Source organism: Botrytis fragariae (assembly GCF_013461495.1).
Source record: "Botrytis fragariae strain BVB16 chromosome Unknown tig00000054, whole genome shotgun sequence".
Lineage (NCBI taxonomy): Eukaryota > Fungi > Ascomycota > Leotiomycetes > Helotiales > Sclerotiniaceae > Botrytis > Botrytis fragariae.
The window spans coordinates 1,183,458-1,208,600 of NW_023500993.1; the positions used below are offsets into that span (position 1 = coordinate 1,183,458).

Below are 25,143 nucleotides of genomic sequence, written 5' to 3' on the forward strand. Positions count from 1 at the left end.
ACTCGATTCAGTTGATATCTTCCCACACAAACTGTTCTTGAGTCGTTGTTTCGACTCAATTGAATGGCGCATATGATGTATTCGCAACATCATGCGACGATGGCTCCCCCACAGAAACCAGAGACCTTCATGCTGAGCAGTGAAGCACAACAGAGCCTCCCTCAAGATGCTCAAGTAGCACTCCAACAAGTCGACAACTGTAAGTATCAAGCATTACTGCTCAGGTGAATTTTACTAACCTGACACTCAGTAAAATACTTTTTAATATCTGCTCCTGTTGATTGGTCGGCGGATCAATACATCAGACGATTTCTCCTTCCAACTGGTGAATACGTTTCCTGCGTGTTGTGGTATAGTGAAGCTGTTTCTTTATTAGGAATTTATTGGGACTGATGATGCTATAGGAACAACCTCTTTCATATTTCCGGTACTGACATTGTACGATGTCTGTCTTTTCGATTCCAAGCTTTCGGTCGACCAGTAAAGAATTCAAAGAAATTCGAAGAGGGTATCTTCTCTGATCTGCGAAATTTGAAATCTGGAACCGATGCCTCCCTTGAAGAGCCAAAGAGCGGTTTCTTAGACTTCCTATACAAGAATAATTGCATAAGAACACAAAAGAAACAAAAGGTTTTCTATTGGTATAGTGTGCCACACGACAGGTTATTTTTGGATGCTCTGGAGCGAGATTTGAAGAGGGAGAAGATGGGACAAGAGGCTACGACTGTAGCAGTCAATGAACCAGCTTTGTCTTTCGAATTCGACTCGTCGCAATCCTTGTTTGAGCAACTCACAAAGGCTCAGCAAGCCAACTCTTCATCATTCTCTGCCCAGCAACCTTCATACAATCAATCACAATCAACATCCCCAGTGATGCGAGCGATGGATTCGATGCCTCCTCCACAGATGGTTCCTCAAGCTATGGCTATGCCAGAAGAGATGAACCAAATGGCCGCTTATCAACAAATGACAATGCAGCAACAACCAATGCAGCCACAGCAACATCATCATCAACAACAAATGCACCAAGTCAAGAGAGAGCCCGATTTCAACCGCGTTCAATACAACCAAAATGGTGTCCCAATCGGGCAAACACATCAGCGACATGCCTCTATGCCTGCATACGGATTAGAGTACTCTCCCGCGCCCTCGTTCGTTTCATCACACTATGAAGATTACAGTGCTCGTGGTATTTCATTTGAACCAATTACTCCACCTCAACAAGCCCTTGGAATGGGAGCTGAACCGGCTTATATTGCAAATGAGGAAACTGGTCTCTACACAGCAATTCCGGATCATATGGGTGGTGTCAATGGCCTGCATACTATGATGCAGCTACCCCCATCAAACTTGTCTGGTCCACAATTTTCACATGCCACCAGAGGTTACGGAGCAAACAATGTCTACTCAGTGATTGAGGGTTCGCCAACGTACAAGCAAAGAAGGCGCCGCTCGTCAATTCCTCCAGGAGTTGCATCAATCGTTGCCGCTGCCGCCGCGGCTGGTCAACATTCTCACCAAGCCCACAGGCCATCAGATCTACGAAGATCGGTCTCGCACTCTGTTGGACCAGTAGCTGAAGGTGACGAGTCAGGCGAAAACTCTCCGCCTGGACTTACATACAGTAACCAAATTCCCCATCAGATGGCGCACCACAAGGAATTAGTTGATTTCTCCAGACATGGAACACCCCTTTCTACCGTCGAGGATTCTCCGCACATGAACCCAATGTCCTTGCAACAATCAGACTTTCAGTTAAACAATGATGATCTTGCAGGCGATAGTCCGCTTGATCATTCCCCTCAACGAAGACACATGCAAGGAGCAGGTGGAGTAGTGCGAAGAGCACGAAGCGCCACGATGATGGAACTTGGCCCCTATCCCCAAAAGTCACACTCATGCCCAATCCCCACTTGTGGTCGTCTGTTCAAGCGTTTAGAGCATCTTAAACGGTATGTTTCATGTTTTCATTTCTTCTTCATTTCTTTTGTCCGGCTGTAGATCAAGCCGCTGACTTACCCCCCTCCAGACATGTGAGAACCCATACACAAGAAAGACCCTACATCTGCCCACACTGCAGCAAAGCATTCTCCCGCTCAGACAACCTAGCACAGTATGTTACACATTATTTGAAATTCAATCCCAACCACACCACCACACACACACATACATACAGCATAGCAGTCCTCGACTAAATCCAATTATTGATCTTTCGAACATGAGCTAACAAGTATCCAATAGACATCGTCGTACACACGATCGTGGTGATGGATCTGAAGGTGCCTATGGCAACTACAGTGGTGAAGAAGAAGACTTCGAGGGTGAAGATCACCTTGGACCCCTCGAAGACGCTTCTCCCAATTCCGAGAATGGTTACCTCCCACAAAGCATGACGTCGAATTTCAACGGCATGCCTATGTCAATGGGAATGATGAATCCTGGTATGGCTGCCCCCAGTCAGCTCATCAATACACATCAACTCATGCAGCAACCGATATAGAGTTTGCTCCAAACTCTCCGTCGTTTGAATAATGCAGGTTTCTCGGCATCATTTTTGTTCACCACTTAGTCGACTTTGACACCTTCTACTCCCCCTCTTTGTATATGATCTTTTTAGTAGTCTTTTTCTCTATTTTGTTTCCATTGCATAGCTTTGCGAGTTCTGACGTGTGCTACGCGTTTCCGTTGGCTCTCCAAAGCTTTCATATTTACCTCTATTTCCTTTTAGTTTTTATTTGATACGGCTTTTCTATAGGCGCTATGGCCTGTCGTGTTGGTTGCAGCTGCTTGAGATTACTTTGATGATCATGATGGATTTCTTTATGAAGCTCTCAAAACCCCCATCACTTTTTGTGGGTTGTTCGGATAATTGGGAAAATTGGGTGTCTACAAAGGAAGGAAGGAACAGAAATTTCCGGGAATGGGTAGAGTGGGCAGGCAATGACAGGGTGTATATCTTGTGTATTTTGTCTTGCCTTGTCTTGTCACTGGCTAATGGACTACTGTGCTCTCTATCATGAGATAGATGGAGCGCGTAGGCCAGGGTTAGTTTTGTACGCAATGCGATTTCTTTTTATGGGGTCTCGCTAGGTTGGTAGTTGGAGTGGCAGTTTGCGCGTTACAAACTGAGAGGAGGGAAAACATCATAAGGGCGAAGATGAGGAAGGAGGTAGAGATGAACCTCCTTGTGTATAATCAAAAATGTTTTTGTATGTTCGGTCATTTTGGTCTTGGGGAGGGGGTTTATGGTGTTGATCGATTGATATGAGATCGATGAGTGGAATCGATATGAAGTGAATATGAGATGCGATGAAGAGAATTATAGACTATGTTATACCCAACTTTTACTTTGCTCGTGCGTATCAATGCTTTCATGATGTGAAATGAGAATTTTCTTGGAGTAAAAGATTTAAGAATAACCTGACACTGAACAATGATCCAGAAGATATCACTAGGTGATTCCCATTAACTTCGATCTGGTCCGTATCATCTCTGTCATTCTTCAAAGTGCCAAATTTCATTATATGTTTACTATTATCTACTTTGACTCTGAGCATTTCTTCAACAGTGGAATGAAAAGGATATACAGAAGAAAATTCTCATAGTATGGTGAATGTTGAAGAACGAGCTGTGCCAGTATCATGGGGGTTGGTTCCGCGATCTAGCAAGAGATTTACGATATTTTCGCGGGCGTAAAACTTCCCAATGGCCGCCAGGCTCATCGCAGACCTCAACTTTCAAGCTCCAAGGTTGATAGTGCGAAGATAGCTTCCCCTGGGAAGCCGGACCACAGTTAGTTTAGCGTGTATGTTTGACTATTAAATATATCGGTTATGTGATATGCATGTTCTCTGCTCAATGTGACAACTATCCTTTGTTTCCATGGTCTGTGTTGAGTGAGTTGGATCTATGAGAATGGTATCTCGAGTGGTCAACTGCACAGTTCGTTGACAGAGATTCTGCTTATGATTCAGATCATAATCAAAGGATGTCGAAGAAGCATGTCTTCTTTGGATCAAATCCCTATTTCTCTGGAAGATGTTTGAATGCACAACCTTGTTCTGGCTTGACTTGTATTGGTCAATGGATACGACAAGGAGTTGAACATCTTTAAAAGGCCTCATCGTGTAGAGTGTCAGTTGCATAATGTTCCAGAACATCTCTGAGACAATATGATATATTCATCGAGTGTAGTCTGACAAGGCTGAGGAGAAGAATACTCCAACTGTTGGGTCAGCTTGCTTCCTTCTTTGCAGGGGTTGACGCTTTAACGAGGTCATCGCGGTGTATCGCCTCATGCACTTTCTATATCGTCATTGTGCCAAGCCCACTATGTTCTCGAGTGACTTTTTCCTTCATAGTGATTTCCTTATATCTCTTTTGACCAATCTGCTTGATTCGTCATGGTGCTCTCGTACGTGTTCTCGTCCTCTTTTCATGGTCTGTAGTATTTTCCTTCTTATTTTCTCCATCATCACTGTTGCATGCTATGCATCTACTCTGGCTTTTATTACCGATTCGAGTAAGAACTACAACGAATTAATCAACTTCAATCATAAGTGATATCAATCTATTGAAATTCTGCCGCAAGATCCAAATGTTCCACCTACCAGGTTAGCACTTGCGCCTGGTGTTATCTCAATGACAGGTTCGCTTATTTGCGTTATGTTTTCTGTTTTATTATGGCCTGATGGAAAGCGCATAGGTATCTTTTGAATTGTGCTTCGAAGAATACTCAACCCGGCAGTGGGAATTTGATTTCTAACGTGGGACCCATACTTACCCCGTCTCTCCCACTCATCTCATAGGAGCTCTCTCGTTCAACGCAAAATTCTTTATCGTCTCTTGGATATATATTCTAATTAGCTTCAGCACGTCCTCCACTTTGAACACAGCATATATCGGGGAGACTCGTCAATATGACCAAGGGACTTTCGATCTCGAGGCCTGGGCGTGCCAGCTAGTCCGCGTCCCGAGTGATTTTCCGAGAGTTGTATGTAGAACGGCTTATGCAGCACGCATCTTTGATACGCATTGTTCTGTCGCTGCTTTCCTTGCCGCTTGTATTGGTCTCTGGGCGTTGAGGAATCAAAGGGATATGACTGTGAGAGGAAAGAAGGAGAGTAGAGAGATGCAGGCGTATGATTTGGGTCAGAATAGTGAGGGTAATACGGCCAATTAGGTGATTGATCTTGGTTATCGGAAGTGTGGAGGTAAGAACATCAGAAATTTGAAGAAGTCTAGAGGTCAAGATTGAAGAAAGGGAGGCGCATAACCCTTGGTAGTATAGGTCGAAATGTAAACAAAGGGAAAATGAAATTAGTAGCTCGGTTGAAATTTGAGGAATATTGACATTCTAAAACAAATGATGGTGATAAAATCTTGGAATGTCAATATGGATCTGGATACAATACAAACGCTCAATCAAATTTGCAGAGCATTAGATAGAGCTCGTCCTCCTCGTCAAGGTCTGTAGCCAAGGAGCAGATTGCATGTCATTGAAATGCATTTTTGTAACCACAATTGCCAAATCAGAACCGTACAAATAGCCTGATCTTCATGTTCTTTCTCATTTGTAAATAGGAAACTGTATTGTACAACAAGAGATTTTCAATGTTAGACCACGTCACACTGACCCCGCACTTTCACCCCCAGTCGAACTTTCGACCTATCACTCTCGTAAGTCCCAAGGTAATATCACTTCAATAACTGCATTTAGAGCTCGTTCAATTGGTACAAATGCAAAGCTTAATATTTGGCCTACATAAAACCTACTGATTCTCTCTAAGCACCAAAGCACTTCTCATACCCGACCATTGTAAACCTGTACCTAACATCATTGTTATGCAACCTCGTCAACGCTGTCTTCAATCCCTCCTCATCAATCTCAATCGTCTCCACCCAACTCTCAATTCCCTTCTCAACTGCCAAATCCAACATGGCGAGAACTTCTTTCCTGCTACCCAAATGACTTCCTCCGAGGAGTACACCGTTCTTCAAGAGTTGGAAGTTATCGATGGTTTGACCTTCCCCTTCAGGTAATCCAACAGATACCCAGTGTCCGTGAACGTCGAGAAGCTCGAGATATTCGGCCAAATTGAAACCGGAAGATGAGGAGGCAGTGTTGACGATTAAGTCAAAGGTCATGATGTGCTCTTTGTTCCAATCCTTGTCGGCAGTGGCGAGGAAGCCGTCGGCGCCGAGTTTCTTGGCATCAGCTTCTTTGGCATGGGTTCTGTTTGTAAGTATAAATTAGTATCTTTCCCATCTTAGGAACTTCATGGGGAACTGGGTGGGCGAGATCAACATACCTCGAAATAACCCAGGTCTCGGCTCCCAAAGCCTTAGCAAACATAACTCCAAAATGTCCAATTCCACCCAACCCTACAATACCCACCTTCTTTCCTGGTCCACAGCCATTTCTGACCAATGGACTATACGCTGTCAAGCCAGCACACAACATAGGAGCTGCCTGTTCACTCTTCAATCCGTCTGGGATGGGGAAGACCCAATGTTCATGAGTTCTAACGTGACTAGCATAACCACCTTGGGAAACGATTCCAGTTTCTGGCCAAACGGCTCCATAGGTATCGAGTTGATGGCGACAGTATGTTTCATTGTCATTCTTGCATTGCCGGCATTGGAGACAAGAGTATGATTGGGCGCCGACACCGACACGTTGACCGGGTTTGATGAGAGTTACTTTTGGGCCGACACGGAGGGCTTCACCTACGATCTCTAAGGACAGATTGGGAATATTAGTATATTTTCATTCTTTCACAATTATCCAATTGAGCTCTCGCTCATCCGATTTACTCCCAGGCCTAAGATTGGGAACCTAAAACGGTAGAAAGAAGAATGGGAAACCATACCATGCCCCACACAGAGTGGAAACTTTTGTTCACCCCACCCTCCACTAACAGTATGCAAATCACTGGCGCAAACACCACAGGCCTGAATTTTGATATCGACATCGTAGTCACCGAATGGTTTGGGTGTATATTCATTCTTGTGAAACTCGGTCCATTTCTTAGGATCTTCAATTTGGAATCCGGTGAAAGTATCTGGGTATCCCATTTTCGTAGATTGTGTGGAGATGAGTTTTGGAGGGGGATATATTTGGGGTGTTTGAACGGAGAAGTGTGTTAAAGACTGAGATAGACGATATGAAGAGTGGTATGAGGAAACAGAAGAAGGGGAAGAGAGAGAGGAAAAACAGAAAGGAATCTCTGAATAATAAATACTTCCTTATACACCCGCCAAGGCATCTCCATTTTCCCCCCATCCATGGGGAGAGATTCATGGGGGGCCATATGAAAGGTTTACAATCCCCATTTAAGGGCCATTCACCCCACCATCCCAGCGGGGTTGATATTTCGGGGTTATCTCATCAAATAGATTAATGGCATTGAGATTTTTTTCCGGGGTCGTTGTCGTGGGATGTTCATTTTATCCGTCGCCGGGGAAGTCTCGTTTGATACGTGGATCTCAATGCGGCTGCTTATTTTTCCACCACTCATAATGCGAAATTTGGGGAATTTCATCATGGTACATAGTAGTACAAGTAGTACACAGCATTCACGGCAAATGCTATTTTATATGTCGGTAATATCTAGATCTCAACCAACTCACTTGATAACATGCTATTAAATTAAGATATGGAATTATACTTTCTGAACAAGAGCTAGTGATTTATTTAGTTAGAAGAAAACTACACTAGAAGCTTCACTTTCGCTACCCCTGAAGTCACAGACCTATTTCGCAAGACAAAGGCGTTCATTGTCTACAATCGTGAAATTGACAAAGGGCCATGAAGCGAACTTTGTCTCAACCCACTCTTTTATACAACATAGACTCCGAGATTGGGCACTCAATCTTCAAGTAGGGTGTGAACATTGAAGTACAATCTTTCCGAGCGGTTCTCGAGAGTCATTTTATCTGCATCTCCTGATCGAATATTGAGTAGTCTCGTTCAAATGAATGAAAGTGGTGGAGAAGTATTGGCGGAGATAGACGATATCAGCAACCCTATCTCCAATATATCTATAATTGTATGAAAAGATCACTGGCTTCGAGAAGGCAGCTATCTAGGTAAGCCTTCAGTGCAGAGGCATGAGGGAAAGGAGTAAGGGAATTTTAAGGGTCTACGCCGTATGAATTTTGAAAGCCAATATACCCCGTTTGACCAACAATTCCGTCTGAGACACGCAATTGACAATGCCAATCTCGTATCGAAATTGAACATTCTTGAAGAATATAAGAGTTTTCCAAGTAAATAAGAAGATGCTTAAGCATGACCCTTGGGTTCCATTTGTTCTATCTGTCTACTATACTCTTACAATATCCATTAAAAAGAAAACCTAAGCACTCAGATGACTTCCTCCAGCCCTTTGAAAAAGTATAGCCACCTAGCGCTGTGCATGCCAATTGCAAAGTCCCTCCTTGTAGCCACCAAAACACACAAACCCCAAAATCTTCGATTCCATTCAAGCATTATAACCACCCTACGCCGTATAACTTCCTTGTCAAAGCATGATGCATCAATGCTTTTCCCTAATAAACTCACCCATAACTCCATAGTTTCCCTTGAAACTTGTTGAGCCTGGAACCAGAGAACTCCCACACTAATAACACACCTTCGATGAATTAAAGCCCATATCATACAAATTCCGTAATCTTAAAAAATCATGATCCATCAAATAAACCTCAAATCACTTGAATCCTCGAAACTTTCTCCTTGCCTTCCCCTTTCTTCCTTTTGCAGCTGGAGTGGTTCCATTCATTTCGCTTGGACCGTCCTGAACACCAGCTAAAGCTTTGACATCCTCATCATCCATTTCGCTGAGGTCATCGCTTGTGTGAGAGCCATTTGTATTTTCAACTGGAACTTCTTGCAAGACACTAGTTCCTTCAGGCTGGAAATCCTTGACATACCAAGGAATGCCCCCATTGTTAAGCACGTCTGCGCCATCTGTATTATTTTCACCATTTGAAACTGGTGGTGTTGGTGGGGTAGGCTGGTTGTCTTCTGGAGTAGAAGAATAGCCATTGGTATCAGGTGGCGTAATGCCATCACCATTTGTAGTGTGCGTTCCAATACCATGGTTAAGAAGTTGTGGATCAATCAAGTGGTCCGTGTCGGAAATAGTAGCAGACGCAACATGAATGACATCCTCGACATCATGCTCCGCATCAGCATCGGCATCTGGCATATTTGTATCTATGACTTCAGTGTTTGCAACAGGAATTTGCCCGCGTTCTACCACTCCGGGATCTAGAGTCTCAGAAGCAATCTCTTGTGATTGTGCAACGTCAATCATGTCTTCGTCTTGCGATGGCTCCGGCGCTTCAACATCCGCAAAGGTATCAGATGAGCTGTTCGAACCTTCAGCAGGAAGTAGACAGTTTTCGAGTAAGACATTCAGCACTTTTAGCTGATCCTCAGGCTTTGTCTTAACAACATCACACTCGGCTCGAATTGCAGCCTCTAACATAGGCTGAACAGCCTTGATAATGCGTCTTCCGATTTTGCGACGATTCTGCACGTTTAAATTTACCGGTTTGGAGGATGTCTTTTCGATGCCCCCAGCCGGGTTTTCTTTTTGTCCACCTTGCGGGGTGTCTTCCATAATAGCAGCAGTGATGGTGGAACTGAAGTCTTTCGCAAACGCCCCCGTAGTAGTGTAAAAGCGTTGGTTGAGCTTGTCGCTGAGTCGACTGAGACCACCGGTAAATGCCTTTTTGCTATCGATTCTGCGGTTTATTAGCTTTTGTCGCCCCCATAATTGCGCGAAACCTTACTGTAAAGCCCTTTCAATGACCGGAGGCAGTAGATGCGCTACAGGAAAGTATATCGTGTCGACAGCATCCTTTTCAACCCTTGCAGCTTCTAACTTCTTCAATTCGCGTTCTTTGATTTCTCCAGCAAGTTCACGAAGTTTCCCCATATCTTTGAGCAGAAGTTGAGCAAAATCGATACGACGTGCAAGTCTTTCCCTTCCTACGTGACCCATACCAGAGAAGTTGCGCCGGGTGATTTCCATGGAAGAGAAACTTTCCATTTGGAGTTGCAATCGCTTTAAAAGAGCTGCACCTCTTCGGGCCTCCCTCTTGAGAGTCCAATACTTACAGCAATCTGCAGTCCACTCCCTACGTCTGCGAAGATTATAACGTTGCAATGACATTTCAACAGAGTTGAAGATAACTTTTGGAATGATCGGAGCACCCGAAGGAAGTTTCCAAATACCTTTGATTGGCTCTTCCGACTGAATATCTTGATTGTATTGTAGCAATGATCCCCGAGCACCATTCAAGTCAATGGCTTCTGGATGTCTTCCTGCTTTACGATGAGCTATAGCCAGCATACCGGCAGCTTCATTGGAATCAGCCCACACACGGCCACGCATAGTCTTCTTGTAGAATCTGCGAGCTTCAGCAGTAGCGGCGACAGTGTCGTTCTCCCGAGCATGATCTTGAGGCGAATGCTTGTCACAAAAGGCTTTCAGGACAGCGTGTCCATCTAGAACTGCCAAGGTCCCATGGTTATTCTTCATCTTCAAAAATAGACGAGCTCTGCGAGCGCAAGTAACATGGAAAGCTGTGAAGCAGGCTTTATTGCCACATTGCACACATGCTCCCATACTTTGATTACAGATGTAGCAGTTTAATTTCCACCTGCTTTTCGGGACCTTCTCAACTTCCATAACTGGTTCCATGAATGTAGTGTTACCAAGAGAAACTTCAGGAATCCACATGGCACAGAGTAAATGCGACCATTTTGAAGCATTGGTTTGCTTGAAAGCTCCATCGGTGTTGGGACAGAAAATGCAAGTCTAAAGATGAATTAGCATTAAGAGTAGAGATATAGATCTCGAGGATGACTTACAGGAGTGGAGCGTCCAATCAACTGACACTTTCTGCACATCCATTGACCTTCGGGAATGAAAGGTACTCCATAGCATTCTTGATGCACAGCCAAGTCGCAACCATCGCAGAAAACAATGGCGTTGGTGTTTTCACAATCTCCGTCATCGCAGATAGCACATTTACTATCTTGTTCTTCTCCAACCTGAGCTTCACCATTAACGGCAGCAGCTGAGCTAGACCTTGGCCGATGGGTTTGAGGTGGTTTTGGATTTGGCTTTGGTATAGTTCGTTCTAGATTATGCCAGTCTTTTTCTATCTTAGTCAGAGTGACTTCGAAAATGTGTCGAGGAACCTCATCAACGCCTTCCGCCTTCCGCCTCTCATTATATTGTTGTAGCCATTTATCATCTGCCTCATCCATATCATACTCAACACGACCAAGAGTGCTTCCAATTCCATCAAGATCCTCGTTGAAGTTAATATCAGAAGCCTTTATGAATTCTTGCTCATGTCGAATAAATTCGTCACTTTCCTGATATCCTACATTTGCCATGGATTTATCAACATATTGATCGAATTCTGGGGTATCGAACTTTTTAAGGGTATGCGTTAGTCGGAACGAGGGTTGTGGCAGAGTCAACTTTTCCTTCGCGGTGGTATTCATGACATGTATACCCTTTGGTGTCTTTGGCGTCTTCGGGGAATTAACGCCAATAGATATTCCAAGGTTCGCAGCAGCTCTGGCGGCGTAGAATGCCTCAGGGTTCTTGGGAGGACGGCCAGGTCTTCTCTTGCCTCCTCCTGGTGTACCTGGAATGGTATATGGTACTAGAACCCCATTTGTACTAGGAGTAGGTACTGCGGGATTTGGAGTTGTGTTTGTGCCATTCTCACCATTATCAGCACTCTGTCCAGGTTTACCATTCGCCGATCCTTCCACTAATTGTGATGCGCCGGCGGGTGTTACAGGTCTCGAGTTTGACACTCCCTCCACTGCTTCTTGACTGAAACACATCATTTCTTGATTTATGTCTAGATCGGGATGAAATTCTTCCCAACTTCGTTCCTCTCGAGGCTTGTATCCATCATTTTGCGCGACAGCTGCAGCAGCCTGCGATGATGATCCGAATCTACCTGGGGCAGCCATGGGGGGTTGTTGTGCGCGAGGAAGTACTGTCCTTGTTCTCGTTGTTCGATTATCTCTGCGAGGGTAAACTACCGGCTGGACTCCGTTCGCAGCGTTTTCGCGTCCTATACGACCGCGAGGTCCAATATAATTATAACCCCCTGGTCCTGTACCGCCGACTAAAAGTAGATCTTGGCCGTTCTCGTCTACGTATCTGCCTCCTCCACCGGGACCGCCTGGTACGTAACGACCTTTTTTAGGAGGTTCGGATGTTGGATTTTTGATAATTGGGTTTTCAAATCGACGATTTGAGGCTGACGCGGATTTCGGACGTGTAGATCTTGTACCTGAGCCACTTGCAGCTCTTCTAGGGGTTCCAGGTGTTGGCGTCGGGGCCATGTTGATATTTAATTCACTCCGACGTATTTATGCGACAAGAATGTAAAAATGTGGACAAAGGTGAGTTTGTGCCACTAGTGCGGCAGTTAAAGCTGATGATGAATACCTAGTGTTAGGTTCCGTGAGGGGCGAGGCGCATATGGAATCAGAAGCAATAAAGACACAATCATGCGCGTCTTTCTCTTCGCAAATAAATTGAGTGATACTGTAAGAGTGAATTACACGAAAATAATGTTTAAGATATGGAGGTTATCATGATCTAGCTATGTTTGATGTAGCCAACATCTTCAGTTTGGTAGTCGCGATGTGGTTGCCCCTTCCGATTAGGTCTAGCTGACATCAAGGATCAAGTCCCATTTTGAGTTTAGCATCGGAAAAAAGTATGAGGATGTTCCGATGTATTAGTAATCTGCGTACTGATTCTACCCATTATCACAGTCCACAGTCCGTGCATGTTTCCCTGCATCAGCATCAGCATCAGCATCCACCCGCTCCAGTTATTGAACAATGAGATTGTGAGCATTGTGAGCATTGGTCGATTGTGCGAAATTGGAGTGTGTACGATAAAACGTCTATACGAACATTGGGTGAAATGCTAGTGCCTTCTCTAATATCTACCGAATACTCAAAGCTGCTTGAATAGTATCTTCATTGCTATCAACAGTCTGTTGTTCAACATACTGCCGGCTTCAATGTCCCATCCATATTCCCTTCGATCTTTCTCTTCACATGCCACCAATATCTAAAAGATAATTTTGTTGTTCTAAGCAACGTTGCTTCGTACACTTCAAGAAGTGGACCTTGACGAGACTCAGTTGTCCGTTATAGCAAACGCCCCCAGTTTTACGAACAAGGTCATTGTTCCGTTGATTTTACACCAAAAGTTTGGTCTTGGGGCGCCTCGTGGTAGTTGACAAATCCACCGTCGAAAATGTAAATTCGGCATCACCAACATCTTTAAAAAAAAAATAGAAAGCGATAAAATTGTTAGACTTGTGTAGGATTTCACTTTGAGAGAGCTCTAATCGCATCCTATATAGCTTTGATAAGTTTGGATAGTAATTGTGATGTGCAGACTGGGTTCGATTTTTCAACCTCCTCAACGCAAGATAAATAATAGATTGTTGAATGCAGGGAAATTCAAGACATTCTCTTAAATGTTCGGGGGATTTTTGGGCAAAAAAGGAGCTAGGTCCAAATGAAAGAAATATCGAATTGGAAATCACAACTCTATTTTTTGCTACTATTCTTCGTATTCATTACACGGAGATCACTTCGAATATGAATATAGTAAAGTAGACCCATATACTTCCGCAATCGTGAGAGAAAAAGGTTCAAATAATGCAAATTTGTCGTCCTTGTACTAAAGTTCTGGAGTGGATGATACGTGAGCCGTGAGCCTGGCACTCTTGCTGCTTGAGCCTGCACCTAGGTTAAGCCTCACCGACGTTCCACAAATGCAATATCAACTTCGGTATTGCATCGAAAGGATAACATAACACTCATGTAAAGCTGTGCTTCACCCACCATTCGCTGTTCATCAAGCTTATCACATCGATTCATTGGTCAACCCCGCAGTGGTATTTCAATCAGCCTATTTGACATCTCCACAATCTCCACGAGTGCGGGGAAGGACGATGATCCTTCACCCCACAACGTTCAATAGCTCGCATAATGACAAGAATCCTTCGTTGCTAAAAACCTATCGCTGTATAGATGAACCCACGATATGTCATTTCCATGGGTATTTCGCATTTAGCCATTAGTTTATCCAGAGCTCCATCTGCAGCTTCATGATGCGTAGTGCATAGGAATTCAGAGCTCCAGAATATGTGTTTAGAGCTAGTAAGAAAAATATAAAGATAGACAATTCCCGGTTATCGTCTTGCTAGATTCTGATTTTTCGTCCCTAAAACCTCGCTGTTGTGAAAGCTCATATAACAAGATATCATTTACTATGGCAGTCGGGGCTCCCGTTCACGGCGTTCACGATGCGGCTCTGCAACGTCGACAAAAGCTTATGGGCGCCAGTGGCCCAGCGGCTTTAGTTAAAAACTTTCGAGTCTTCAGTATTGCCTTGTTCGCTTGCATTGGAGGATTGTTATATGTATGTGGCTCCAAATAAATTCCCTCGAGAGAAAAATTGATTACGAAATTAATTCACATTGTGTGAAAAACAGGGCTACAATCAAGGCGTTTTTTCTGGTGTGCTCACTATGAACTCATTTATGTCTCACATGGGAAACTATGATAGCACAGATCCGGCAGATCAAAGCAGAAAAGGATGGTTAACTAGTATATTGGAATTGGGCGCGTGGCTTGGAGCACTCCTAAGCGGATTTATGGCAGAGGCATTAAGTAGAAAGTACGGGATTCTGATTGCTACCGGTACGCTTCTTTTTTTCAATTCCCAATACGTAAAGAGTTCCAGATGCCTAGGAAGAGGTGGAGTCGTTTTGAAAAGGATATTGACACTTTATGCTCAAATATAGCTGTATTTATCATCGGCGTCATAGTCCAAGCGACTTCCATCTCCGTTGGCCACTCCGCCATCTTGGGCGGTCGTTTCATTACTGGAATGGGCGTGGGAAGTCTCAGTATGATTGTCCCTATGTACAATGCCGAAGTCGCTCCGCCTGAAGTGCGCGGATCTCTCATTGCCCTCCAACAACTTGCCATCTGTGCCGGTATAATGATATCCTTCTGGATCGATTACGGCACGAACTATATAGGAGGAACCGGCGCGACGCAATCTGATGCAGCGTGGCTTGTACCAATTTGTCTACAGCTATTTCCGGCTGTAATTCTTTTTGTCGGCATCTTGTTCATGCCTTTCTCGCCTAGATGGCTAGTACATCACGGAAGAGAAGCGGAGGCTAGGAAAGTGCTAGCACAACTGAGAAATTTACCCCAAGACCATGAGTTGGTTGAAATAGAGTTTTTGGAAATCAAGGTCCAGAGTTTGTTTGAAAAGAGATCGATTGCTGAATTATGGCCTGGTCTCCAAGAGTTGACTTGGATGAATACGGCGAAATTACAGTTTGTGGCAATTGGGAGTTTGTTCAAGACAAAACCTATGTTTAAGAGAGTGATAGTAGCGACCGTTACTATGTTCTTTCAACAGTGGACAGGTATTAACGTATGTGCAATTACCTCCTCCCTTCAAGCCCTAATATGTCAACATCTTATGAGATTTCCACTAACACTTTCTCCTCTCCCTTCAGGCGATTCTCTACTACGCTCCTACAATTTTCGCCTCCCTTGGTCTCTCCAGCAACACTATCTCTCTCCTCGCAACTGGCGTTGTCGGCATCGTGATGTTCATCGCAACCATCCCATCTGTCCTCTACATCGACAAGCTAGGTCGCAAACCCATTCTTACAATCGGTGCAATCGGCATGGCTACATGCCACATAATCATCGCCGTCATCGTAGCCAAAAACAGAGATTCATGGGAGGAACATAAAGCCGCGGGCTGGGCTGCTGTGGCTATGGTTTGGTTTGTCTCTCCCCTCCCCTTCTCACCACATACTTCTTTTCTTCCTGGATCTAACATGTAAAAGGCTCTTCGTAATCCACTTCGGCTATTCCTGGGGTCCCTGCGCCTGGATCCTCGTGGCAGAAATCTGGCCCCTCTCCAATCGTCCCTACGGCATCGCACTCGGCGCCTCCTCAAACTGGATGAATAACTTCATCGTCGGCCAAGTAACACCTGATATGTTGAGTGGTATTTCTTATGGTACCTATATAATCTTTGGATTGTTAACCTATCTCGGAGCGGCATTTATATGGTGGGGTGTACCGGAGACGAAGAGATTAGGCTGTGAGTATTTTCCAGTATTTGTGAGGAATGAGAGATGATGGACGTCATGCTATTTCCCATTATTGTCGTGTTGTCTCACGCAACTTCAGAACTTCCTGAATTATGCATCTATGACGGATTATGAGCTAACAAATTAAACAGTGGAGGAGATGGACCTAGTGTTCGGCAGCGAAGGTGTAGGCCGGGGCGATCTCGAAAGAATGGAAGCTGTACGTCGCGAGGTAGGGTTAGACAGGATTCTTGGGGAGAGTAACACCGATGGTGATGTATCTCCAATAACGGACATTAAGAGTGATCGGGCTGAGAAGGTTCACGAGATGTAGATAAAGTGGATCATCATTGATACATCAGTTTCATGGGTAGTTTTCTAAGCATTAGGAAGTGTAACAGTTTAGGTATAATGGAAGATATAATATAGGTGCTAGGTTTGTATTCATTTTCTTGTATTAGGAGGTTCATTATCTATATGTACGCGTAAACACCTAACTCCCAACTGCCAGTTTGTGGTATATCCCTCTCGCTACGCCTACACACGTCCACCCCCCTTCCATTTCGTAAAGCAAAATCTCACAATGACCGCACAAATTGAAAGCAGAACAAAAACGCGTGAACGGAAAAGGAAGTCCCGGAGTTCAAAATGAATGAGCCAAAATCTATATCAGTCATGGCCCTATGTACGATCAAGCCGATGTGTCATCTGCCTTTCTTGTCTTCACGACATCCTTTGCACCTCCGTCTATTCCAGAACTACCTCCTTGGTCGTTGAGTAATGGAATCTTGTCCAGGCTAGTACTTCTTAGGTGACCTGGTCTCTTTGTCTCGCCATCGTTACTTAATATTTCTCCACCCTCAGATCTGGGTGTCATCAAAGGAGATGTCATTAATTCGGGAGTATTATGCCATTTCTGAACTTCTCGCTTCATCTCCTCAAGCTCGTTTTGGAAACGTTTGCCAAAGACTTCGATGTAATAATTGGCGCCGTTGTAAACAGACCAGCAGAATACTGCCATGAGGAATGACGCAGACGCATATCGGTACCAGAACCATAGAGGGCATGGTAACATGGTGAGCAACGCATACGAGTATTGAATAAGCATAAATGCGGGCTCTTGCATAGATTCAGGAAGAGCGAGAACCGCTTTGCCAATCCAGACTTTGGAGTATGATTTTAGCAGCCAGGTGAACGATGTCGGACGACCTGCAGCAATCTTCTCACGGCGGCGGACAGTGATGAGAAAATGATAAGAAAGTTGCCATATTGCATATGGGATAGATGACCACAATGCCATGGATAACAGGCCGTAATGATTACTTGACCCTACTGGAGATGTACGTATATCGTAGATGGCACTGAAACGTGATTGTTGGACGGATGGGTCGATGAGATGGACAAGACAATGAAGTGTTACGCAGGGCATTATGTGAATAAAGAGAGACGTAACCTTGTCGAAACTGTGAAATACCATAGAATTCCTCCACATGGCAATCGCTACTGCATTGTTGCCCATGGCCAGGCAGTAAGTGCTGATGAATAGTCGTTTTGAATGTGGAAAGATCCAAATGGAGAGAAAACAGAGGAAGTTTGTAAAGTAACAGAGATCTGCGAGAAAATAATGATATCCCCGTTTGTGGTAGGCATAAAACCGGATTGGCATGAAGTATAGCAATTGGGCAGTGTACCACCAGTGGAACAACTCAGGATATCCTCCGATCAAGTAGCCACTAATGAGAACATTCAAGACTCCACAAATGAAGGAGACCTTTTCTCGAATCGTCACTGATTTTGTATCATTCCAGCGTGTCCCAAGTTTGTCAACACTATCGCGCATCCTCTTTTTATATCTGTCCAGCTGCTCATCGGCCGTTGGAACACGCTTTCGCCATTCTTCAACAACCCGGGTCTTTGCATAACTGGATCTTGTCTTTAACTTGTCTCGCTGCTTTCGAACCTTTTGGGATTGCGCGGACAGATTTCTCTGTATCCTTTCGAGTTGTTGAGGCAAATCAAAGTTCTCTAATAAGTCGAAGACAGTGATCTTATCCAAAGGAGGCCAAGGTTCCCAATCTTCTTGATATGTGCTACTTCCAGAGGCAGAAGGGCGCCTTGAAAGACGAGGACTTCCATTTTCGGAGGTTGTGTATGTGGGCGTAATGCCATCCTCCGGGGGAGAGCTTCCAGTTGAGGAATCCCCGCCAGCAAGATGTTGTTCAGAAGATAGCGAAGTTGACTCGAGTGCAGGCTCCGACTTAGAAGCTGGTATGGGTATAGGTTCAGTCATTTCTGCTATCGAACGTGGACGGGCGTGAATCGGGTCGTAGAAACAAATGCGCCTAAACGCAGAAGCACCTCTTAAAGCTATATCAGCCATGTGTCCAGGAATCTTGTGCTATGCACCCGAATATCACAGATAAAAAAACAACAATTAGGGTAACTTACAGAAAAGTATGCTGCTGCGGATGGAGAGTCTTAATATGCGTTTAAGAATGCCCAAGTGGTAATGGCTACTGTTGATCGAAGCACATGAACAAAGTTCGAAAAGGTGATAGGTGATCAAAGAAGAGTTAGATGTTTTAGGTGCCTCTCGACTCGAAACTAGTCCTCAAAATAGATAGGTTTTGTTCTGGACCAGTTCTTTCGTGAGTAATGTTGAAGGAAGTGAGATCGTGCTTGCTTTGAGAGATGTGGTTGGATGTTGGTGTCAAGATGGAAACAGACCACCTAGTTTATTAGTATCTAGAAAAAGAGTGAACTTTTGCTTGATCACAAGAGATTCTTTATTGTAGATGTTAGTTAGATTTCGAAGGGATGAAATAGGGAGATGAGGATATCTTCCCCCAAAAAACTTGTCACTTTTTATTTGGTATAATCGCTGTCTCCAATAGAAAGCAAATAACTTTTACTAGCTAAAAGTACAGTCGTGTACAGGCCTTGGAATTGCTACCAATCAATCAATAAAGTTGATCTGGGGAATACATTTCGTCATTGCTACTTTAAGACATTAGAACCCTGATTATCTAAGGGGGTACGGTTGACCATTATGACATGGGGTGAATAGAAGTGAGCTCGAGGTGAGCTGGTGAGCTGGTGAGCTAGTGATGAAGGATAGCTTGACTAAATGTCATGTGATCCATAATTCGCGTCCGCGACTTTTTGTGATGCTCAGTAGAGCAGCTGGGAAAGTTGGAGTTTAAGAAATCGCAAACCTACCCTCTCTTCGCACCGAAATTTACCTCTATCTTATCATTCCAGACGCATTATCACTCGCTACGGATGCCATGTTAATGCGCCACTCATAATAATCTCTATTTATTCCTGACTGGATCTTACCTTGGTAGTTACTCTTCTTTCTTAACGCGTGCACCCCGCTGCGATCAACGCGTATAAGTCAAGATGGGAAAACTCATACGCCTCGAGCTTTTCAGTAAGATGGTCGCGCTATTAATGCTATTGCTCAAGCTGATCGTATGTAGATTTCAAGTCGTATAAGGGGCACCATGTACTCTTGTTTGGAGACTCGTATTTTACCTCCATAATCGGTCCAAATGGCTCTGGAAAATCGAATTCGTAGGTGGTTTGCCAATCATCATCAGCAGACTGCTAATTGAATAACAGCATGGACGCGATCTCTTTTGTTCTAGGCATCAAGTCGTCTCATTTACGATCTGCACAATTGCGAGATCTCGTATACCGCGGAAGAGTATTGAAAACCTCAAAAATCAACGATGATGGATCCGCGGTTGACCCAACTGCCAATGGACTCGCAAATGGGGATGGAGAAGGTTCGGATGAGGAATCACAATCCCAAAAGCCGGCGCGCAACGATCCCAAGAGTGCGTGGGTTATGGCTGTTTACGAAGATGATCAGGGCGAGGAACAGAAATGGAAGCGTTCAATCACAAACCAAGGTGCCAGTGAATATCGCATCAACGATCGCGTCGTCACCGCACAAGCATACAATGATGCCCTTGAATCCGAAAACATATTGATTAAAGCTCGAAACTTTTTGGTGTTTCAAGGCGATGTTGAAGCTATTGCGTCGCAATCACCGAAGGATCTGACCCGACTCATCGAACAAATATCTGGCAGTCTGGAATATAAAGCTGAATATGAGAGATTGCAAGAGGAGGCGGAGAAGGCAGCAGACGAGCAAAATTATAGCCTCCATCGCAGACGTGGCATTAATTCCGAGATTAAGCAGTATCAAGAGCAAAAGAAAGAGGCTGAGGCCTTCCAGAACAAGGCAGTGGAAAAGGATGAAGCCATCATTGAGCACATCTTATGGAAGTTGTACCATTTTCAAAGAGTGATGGACGAGTCGAGCGCTAGCATTCAAGAACACCAGGAAAACCTGAAGGAGTACCGCCGTGGCGTGGAAAAGTATCAGAATAACTTGGATGCTGCTAGAGCAGAACAAGCCAAAGTTAACAAAGATGCCAGCCGGATAGAGCGAAATATTAAGCGGAAGGAAAAAGAACTTGAGGAGAAGGAAGTTGAGTTGGTACCATTTGATGAAAAAATCAAGACTGTCACATCTCAAATCGAAATGTTGAGAAGGAAGTCGGTCCTCGTAGCAAAAGAGCGGGACGACAAGTCCGGGAAAATTGCGAAACTTAAAAAGGACCTCGCGTTAGTTGAAAAGGCACAGAAACAATTCGAGGTCCAGTGGCAGGAAACTCTTAAAAATCAGGGAAAGCAACTAAGTGACGATGATTTCAAGGAGTACCAGAAGCTCAAGTCCGAAGTCGTCAAGAAGACATCCGAGGATCAAGCTAAGCTAGACAATCTGGTCCGCCAATTGAAAACCGATGAAGTTACCGCGAACAGTTTGAAAGGTAAAATGGAGGCTGCGCAGGCTTCGGTGGAAAAGCTCCAAAGTGAGTTGGACACCAGCATGAGACGCAGAGACAACCTTAAGGAGTCGATTGCCGAGACAACTAGGGACAGAAACGCGAAGAGAGAGGAGCATAACTCTCTCAGGTCAGAACGCGTTCGACACAACCAATTAAAGACTGACCTCGAAGAGAAACTTCAAGAAATTCTCAAACAAATCAAAGAGGGTGAATATGGTCGAAGAGAGGGCGAGAAGGAGAGAAGAGTCAAAGAAACAATAACCGAAATGAAGCGAATATTCCCTGGCGTTAAAGGACGCATCGGCGACCTTTGCAAGCCTAAGCAGAAGAAATTCGAAGAAGCTGTAAGTACAGCTCTTGGTCGAGACTTTGACTCCATTGTTGTCGATACGGAGAAGACTGGTACCGAGTGTGTGCAATGGTTGAAAGATCGCAAAAAGTCCCCTATGACTTTTATCCCTTTGGACAATATCAAGGTCAACGCAACAAACTCTTCGTTGAAAGGACTGGCCAAGGCCCGCCTGACTATCGACACAATTGATTTTGACTCGTCTGTTGAAAGAGCTATGTCTTACGCATGTGGAAGCTCGATTGTCTGTGATGATATCGCAACAGCCAAAGACATATGTTATCGGAAAAAGCTCCAAGTCAAAGCTGTAACTTTGGATGGTGTCATGATCGCCAAAGCTGGTAATATTACCGGTGGACGTGTTCCCGAAGGACGTGGTAACAAGCGAGCTTTCGGTGATGCTGAGATGGATAAGCTCAGGGCTCTTGAGGAAAAATATACTCGCGAGATCAGGGCACTAGATGCTAACAAAAAGAGAACAGGCGAGGAGGAACAATTGACGAACGCCATCAACAACCTACACCAGAAGGTTACCTATGAGCAGAATGAATTGGTCGAATTTGAGAAGAACATTGCCAGTGAACAAAAGAAGCTAAATCATGAACAACGCCAACTAGAAGATGTAGAGCCCAAGTACGAAGAAAAGAGTGCAGAACTTGAAAAGTCTCGGCGAAAGGTGGAAGAGTTTCAACGGGCTATCGCGAAAGTTGCGGACAAGATCTTCTCCAATTTCTGCAAGAGAACTGAATACTCAAATATTAGAGATTATGAAGCACAGCAAGGTAGTCTTGAGCAAGAGGCTTTGGAGAAGAAGAATGAGTTTGAGAAACAAAAACAAACGTTGAAAAGCCAGGTGGCTTGGGAAGACAATCACCTATTGGAAATTAAGACCCGCCTAGCTAACCTTGAGAACAACATTGAGAAATTTGAATCTGACATCGAGGAATACGAGGCAGGAAAAGAAAAGCTTGCACGGGCGATGGATGAAGACCGAGCAGCCGTGACTGAGCTGGAGGATGCCCTTCAGAAACACAAAGAAAAACTCGCGGCAAAAACTGACAAAGTCAATGTCGCAAGGCACGACCTACAAAAAGCGAGCAAGGGAATTGATGAGCGTACAAAATCCATCACGACTCTTGAGACAGTAGCTCAGCGAACCAGCGCGAACCGATATGCTCTGTTACGACGCTGCAAGATGGAACAAATAGCTGTACCATTGGCAGCAGGCTCAAAATCTTTAGATAGTCTCCCTGCGAACGAGAGCTTGCGACAAGAGGATCCCGACGCCATGGATGTTGATGAAGGTGATCAGGCCCCCGAGGAAATTATCAACGATTACGGCATAGATGTGGATTTCGATGGGCTTTCAGATGACTTGAAAAATGTAAGTAGTCTGCAATATGTCAAAATTTCTTTACTAACACGAAATAGCCCGATGATGAAGATGTTGAGGAGCAACTGCAAGAAAAGATTTCTACCCTCAACTCAGAACTTGAGAAACTCAACCCTAATATGCGAGCGATTGAGCGACTGGATGTTGTCGAGACACGTCTTCGAGATACTGACAAGGACTTTAACGCCGCTCGTGATGCTGCAAAAGCTACTCGTGATGCATTCAACGAAATCAAGGAAAAACGATATGATCGCTTCAATAAAGCTTTCGCACATATATCCGATCAAATCACTCATGTGTACAAAGATCTTACACGCTCAGCCACTTTCCCTCTCGGTGGTCAGGCATATCTGGATATTGAAGATAGCGACGCCCCGTATCTCTCTGGAATCAAATACCACGCCATGCCGCCACTTAAACGTTTTCGTGATATGGAGCATCTATCTGGTGGTGAGAAAACTATGGCAGCCTTGGCTTTACTGTTCGCAGTTCATAGTTACCAACCCTCTCCATTTTTCGTCTTGGATGAAGTCGATGCTGCCCTTGACAATGCGAACGTAGAAAAGATCAGAAATTACATCAAGGAGCATGCGGGACCTGGCATGCAATTCATCGTCATTAGTTTGAAGACTGGACTGTTCCAAGGAAGTGAGAGTTTGGTCGGCGTTTTCAGAGATCAGGAAGTGAATAGCTCGAAAACTTTGACGCTTGATGTAAGTTTTTTATTTGCTCTTCTGAGGTCTATATTTACTAATATCTCAAACAGTTACGCAAATATGCATGAAAGGCAATAATGAGGTTGGGTTGCCTTTGTATATCACATGATGGAATTCGGTGCTGTTACGCTTTCAGTTTGAAGACTGCTATGAGAATCGGGTGGATGGATTTGACTCCATAGCTTATGAATACCAGTCGTAGGTGGCGTGGGATATAGGAGTTTGTAAGAATATGTTTGCCCACTTCGGTTGAATTGAATTATTTGCTTTTTGTTGATAGGTGACTATTTGTATTCAGAATTATGGTAGAATAAGTCAATGTCAATTTCAGAGGAAGTTTTGTAGTCATAAAACCAAAGATTTCTCATGCTGTGTTTCGATAGTATCTTCATAACTGCAGATATTCTTGTCACAATCAACCATTTTCCGCAGCTCTTTGGACATGATGACTCCCCATTATATAAATCTACCCCAAACCACCATCCAGTGAACTCTGCGAGTGTACCTCAACAATCAACATGTATGTTAACCCATCCACTACCTATATACAACTACTTGCATGCCAATTCTGGGAGTTAGATTCATCCGCTCACCAGCTTTCGAGCTTCATATTCATTTATTGCAATCTCTCGGCAAGGCTAGCACCATACCAAATCGTAGCAAGGAAGGATACCAAATTCACCAATGAGGAAGCCCCATGCATTTTTCCGAATGCCTTGTTTAGCCTCTGCATTTCTCTTGAATGTGGCGCTGCATCATAGGATTTCTTTCCGTCTTTCGTTTCTGTGAATATAACTGTTAGTCTTTTCCAACGTATACATTCAGTCCCTTCATCCTAGCCCTCACTCAACCTAACAACCTACCCTGATGTTTCCTCTCCTTCATAATCCTCGTAGTAGCCGGTCCAATAACCACCAAATTCGCCAATCCCGTCACGAACATTGTGGCCAATGGCACCATGACACTCCATCTATTAACCTCGGCCAGGGTCCCTGAGATTCCTGATACAGTCCCCAGGTGTGTGCGCGAGCCTGGATAAGTAATTGCTAGCACGGCTGGAAGCGCAGTTTGAATACCGAAGTAGATTGGGAAGATGTTTTGTTGTAGGACGGAAAATTGAGGACGAGGAAGAGATTTGTAGGCTACAATTCCATTGACAAAAGATTGAAAGAATTGGGTTCCGAGAAGGGTTCCATAACTAGAATGAGAGAGTTGTTAGCTGGGTAAAAGAAGGAGGGGCAAAACATACGTTATGATGTGGTATGGGCCGGGGGTTTTAAGGATTGAAAGGTCTGGCATTTTGAATGTTTAATTGTAGAAAACCTTTGATGAGCTTTTTAGTATTGTATTTGAGAATTGGTCAATGGGGGGAAAAGTCAATGAATGTCGGGTTAATAAGTGGCAATTCAAATCGCCGCGAAGTGGATGGATGGTCTGATAACTGTTTACATGATGACGGCTTCATTCACAGATGCATGATGCTACAAACACCGAGGTCCGTTACACGTGATTGCGTGATTCCCGTGAATTTAGAGACCCCATGGCGCGTCTGCCTGATCGCTTTCTGTTTGACACCGCGATTGAAACCCTATTTAGTTTCCAAACTAACCTCTCCCTATT

At 44.3% G+C, this 25,143-nt stretch overlaps 8 protein-coding genes across 8 annotated transcripts; 3 read left to right on the forward strand and 5 right to left on the reverse strand.

The window, feature by feature from the left end:
* Nucleotides 1–63: 63 nt before the first annotated feature.
* On the forward strand, nt 64–2,500 carry Bfra_005131 (putative transcription factor stea protein; the record flags this gene model as incomplete). The annotated part of the gene is made up of 5 exons (XM_037335518.1): nt 64–199; nt 251–350; nt 405–1,952; nt 2,030–2,113; nt 2,242–2,500. The coding sequence occupies 5 exons, from the start codon at nt 64–66 to the stop codon at nt 2,498–2,500; spliced, it is 2,127 nt and encodes a 708-aa protein (XP_037192613.1).
* Nucleotides 2,501–4,401: 1,901 nt separating this feature from the next.
* On the reverse strand, nt 4,402–4,801 carry Bfra_005132 (uncharacterized protein; the record flags this gene model as incomplete). Its single annotated transcript, XM_037335519.1, has 3 exons — nt 4,402–4,500; nt 4,611–4,709; nt 4,784–4,801. 3 exons carry the CDS (start codon nt 4,799–4,801, stop codon nt 4,402–4,404), a joined length of 216 nt encoding a protein of 71 aa, XP_037192614.1.
* A 983-nt stretch (nt 4,802–5,784) lies between these two features.
* Nucleotides 5,785–7,077, reverse strand: Bfra_005133 (putative nadp-dependent alcohol dehydrogenase 6 protein; the record flags this gene model as incomplete). Its single annotated transcript, XM_037335520.1, has 3 exons — nt 5,785–6,235; nt 6,312–6,738; nt 6,873–7,077. 3 exons carry the CDS (start codon nt 7,075–7,077, stop codon nt 5,785–5,787), a joined length of 1,083 nt encoding a protein of 360 aa, XP_037192615.1.
* Nucleotides 7,078–8,711: 1,634 nt separating this feature from the next.
* Nucleotides 8,712–12,391, reverse strand: Bfra_005134 (putative phd-finger domain-containing protein; the record flags this gene model as incomplete). Its single annotated transcript, XM_037335521.1, has 3 exons — nt 8,712–9,753; nt 9,802–10,832; nt 10,886–12,391. 3 exons carry the CDS (start codon nt 12,389–12,391, stop codon nt 8,712–8,714), a joined length of 3,579 nt encoding a protein of 1,192 aa, XP_037192616.1.
* Nucleotides 12,392–14,348: 1,957 nt separating this feature from the next.
* Bfra_005135 (putative quinate permease protein) lies at nt 14,349–16,537 on the forward strand (the record flags this gene model as incomplete). The annotated part of the gene is made up of 6 exons (XM_037335522.1): nt 14,349–14,498; nt 14,572–14,779; nt 14,884–15,530; nt 15,616–15,890; nt 15,955–16,214; nt 16,356–16,537. The coding sequence occupies 6 exons, from the start codon at nt 14,349–14,351 to the stop codon at nt 16,535–16,537; spliced, it is 1,722 nt and encodes a 573-aa protein (XP_037192617.1).
* A 357-nt stretch (nt 16,538–16,894) lies between these two features.
* On the reverse strand, nt 16,895–18,583 carry Bfra_005136 (putative f-box protein; the record flags this gene model as incomplete). The annotated part of the gene is made up of 1 exon (XM_037335523.1): nt 16,895–18,583. The coding sequence occupies one exon, from the start codon at nt 18,581–18,583 to the stop codon at nt 16,895–16,897; it is 1,689 nt and encodes a 562-aa protein (XP_037192618.1).
* A 1,022-nt stretch (nt 18,584–19,605) lies between these two features.
* On the forward strand, nt 19,606–23,591 carry Bfra_005137 (putative smc1 protein; the record flags this gene model as incomplete). The annotated part of the gene is made up of 5 exons (XM_037335524.1): nt 19,606–19,636; nt 19,686–19,779; nt 19,828–22,798; nt 22,846–23,520; nt 23,574–23,591. The coding sequence occupies 5 exons, from the start codon at nt 19,606–19,608 to the stop codon at nt 23,589–23,591; spliced, it is 3,789 nt and encodes a 1,262-aa protein (XP_037192619.1).
* Nucleotides 23,592–24,139: 548 nt separating this feature from the next.
* Nucleotides 24,140–24,822, reverse strand: Bfra_005138 (uncharacterized protein; the record flags this gene model as incomplete). The annotated part of the gene is made up of 3 exons (XM_037335525.1): nt 24,140–24,306; nt 24,387–24,721; nt 24,773–24,822. The coding sequence occupies 3 exons, from the start codon at nt 24,820–24,822 to the stop codon at nt 24,140–24,142; spliced, it is 552 nt and encodes a 183-aa protein (XP_037192620.1).
* Nucleotides 24,823–25,143: the final 321 nt, after the last annotated feature.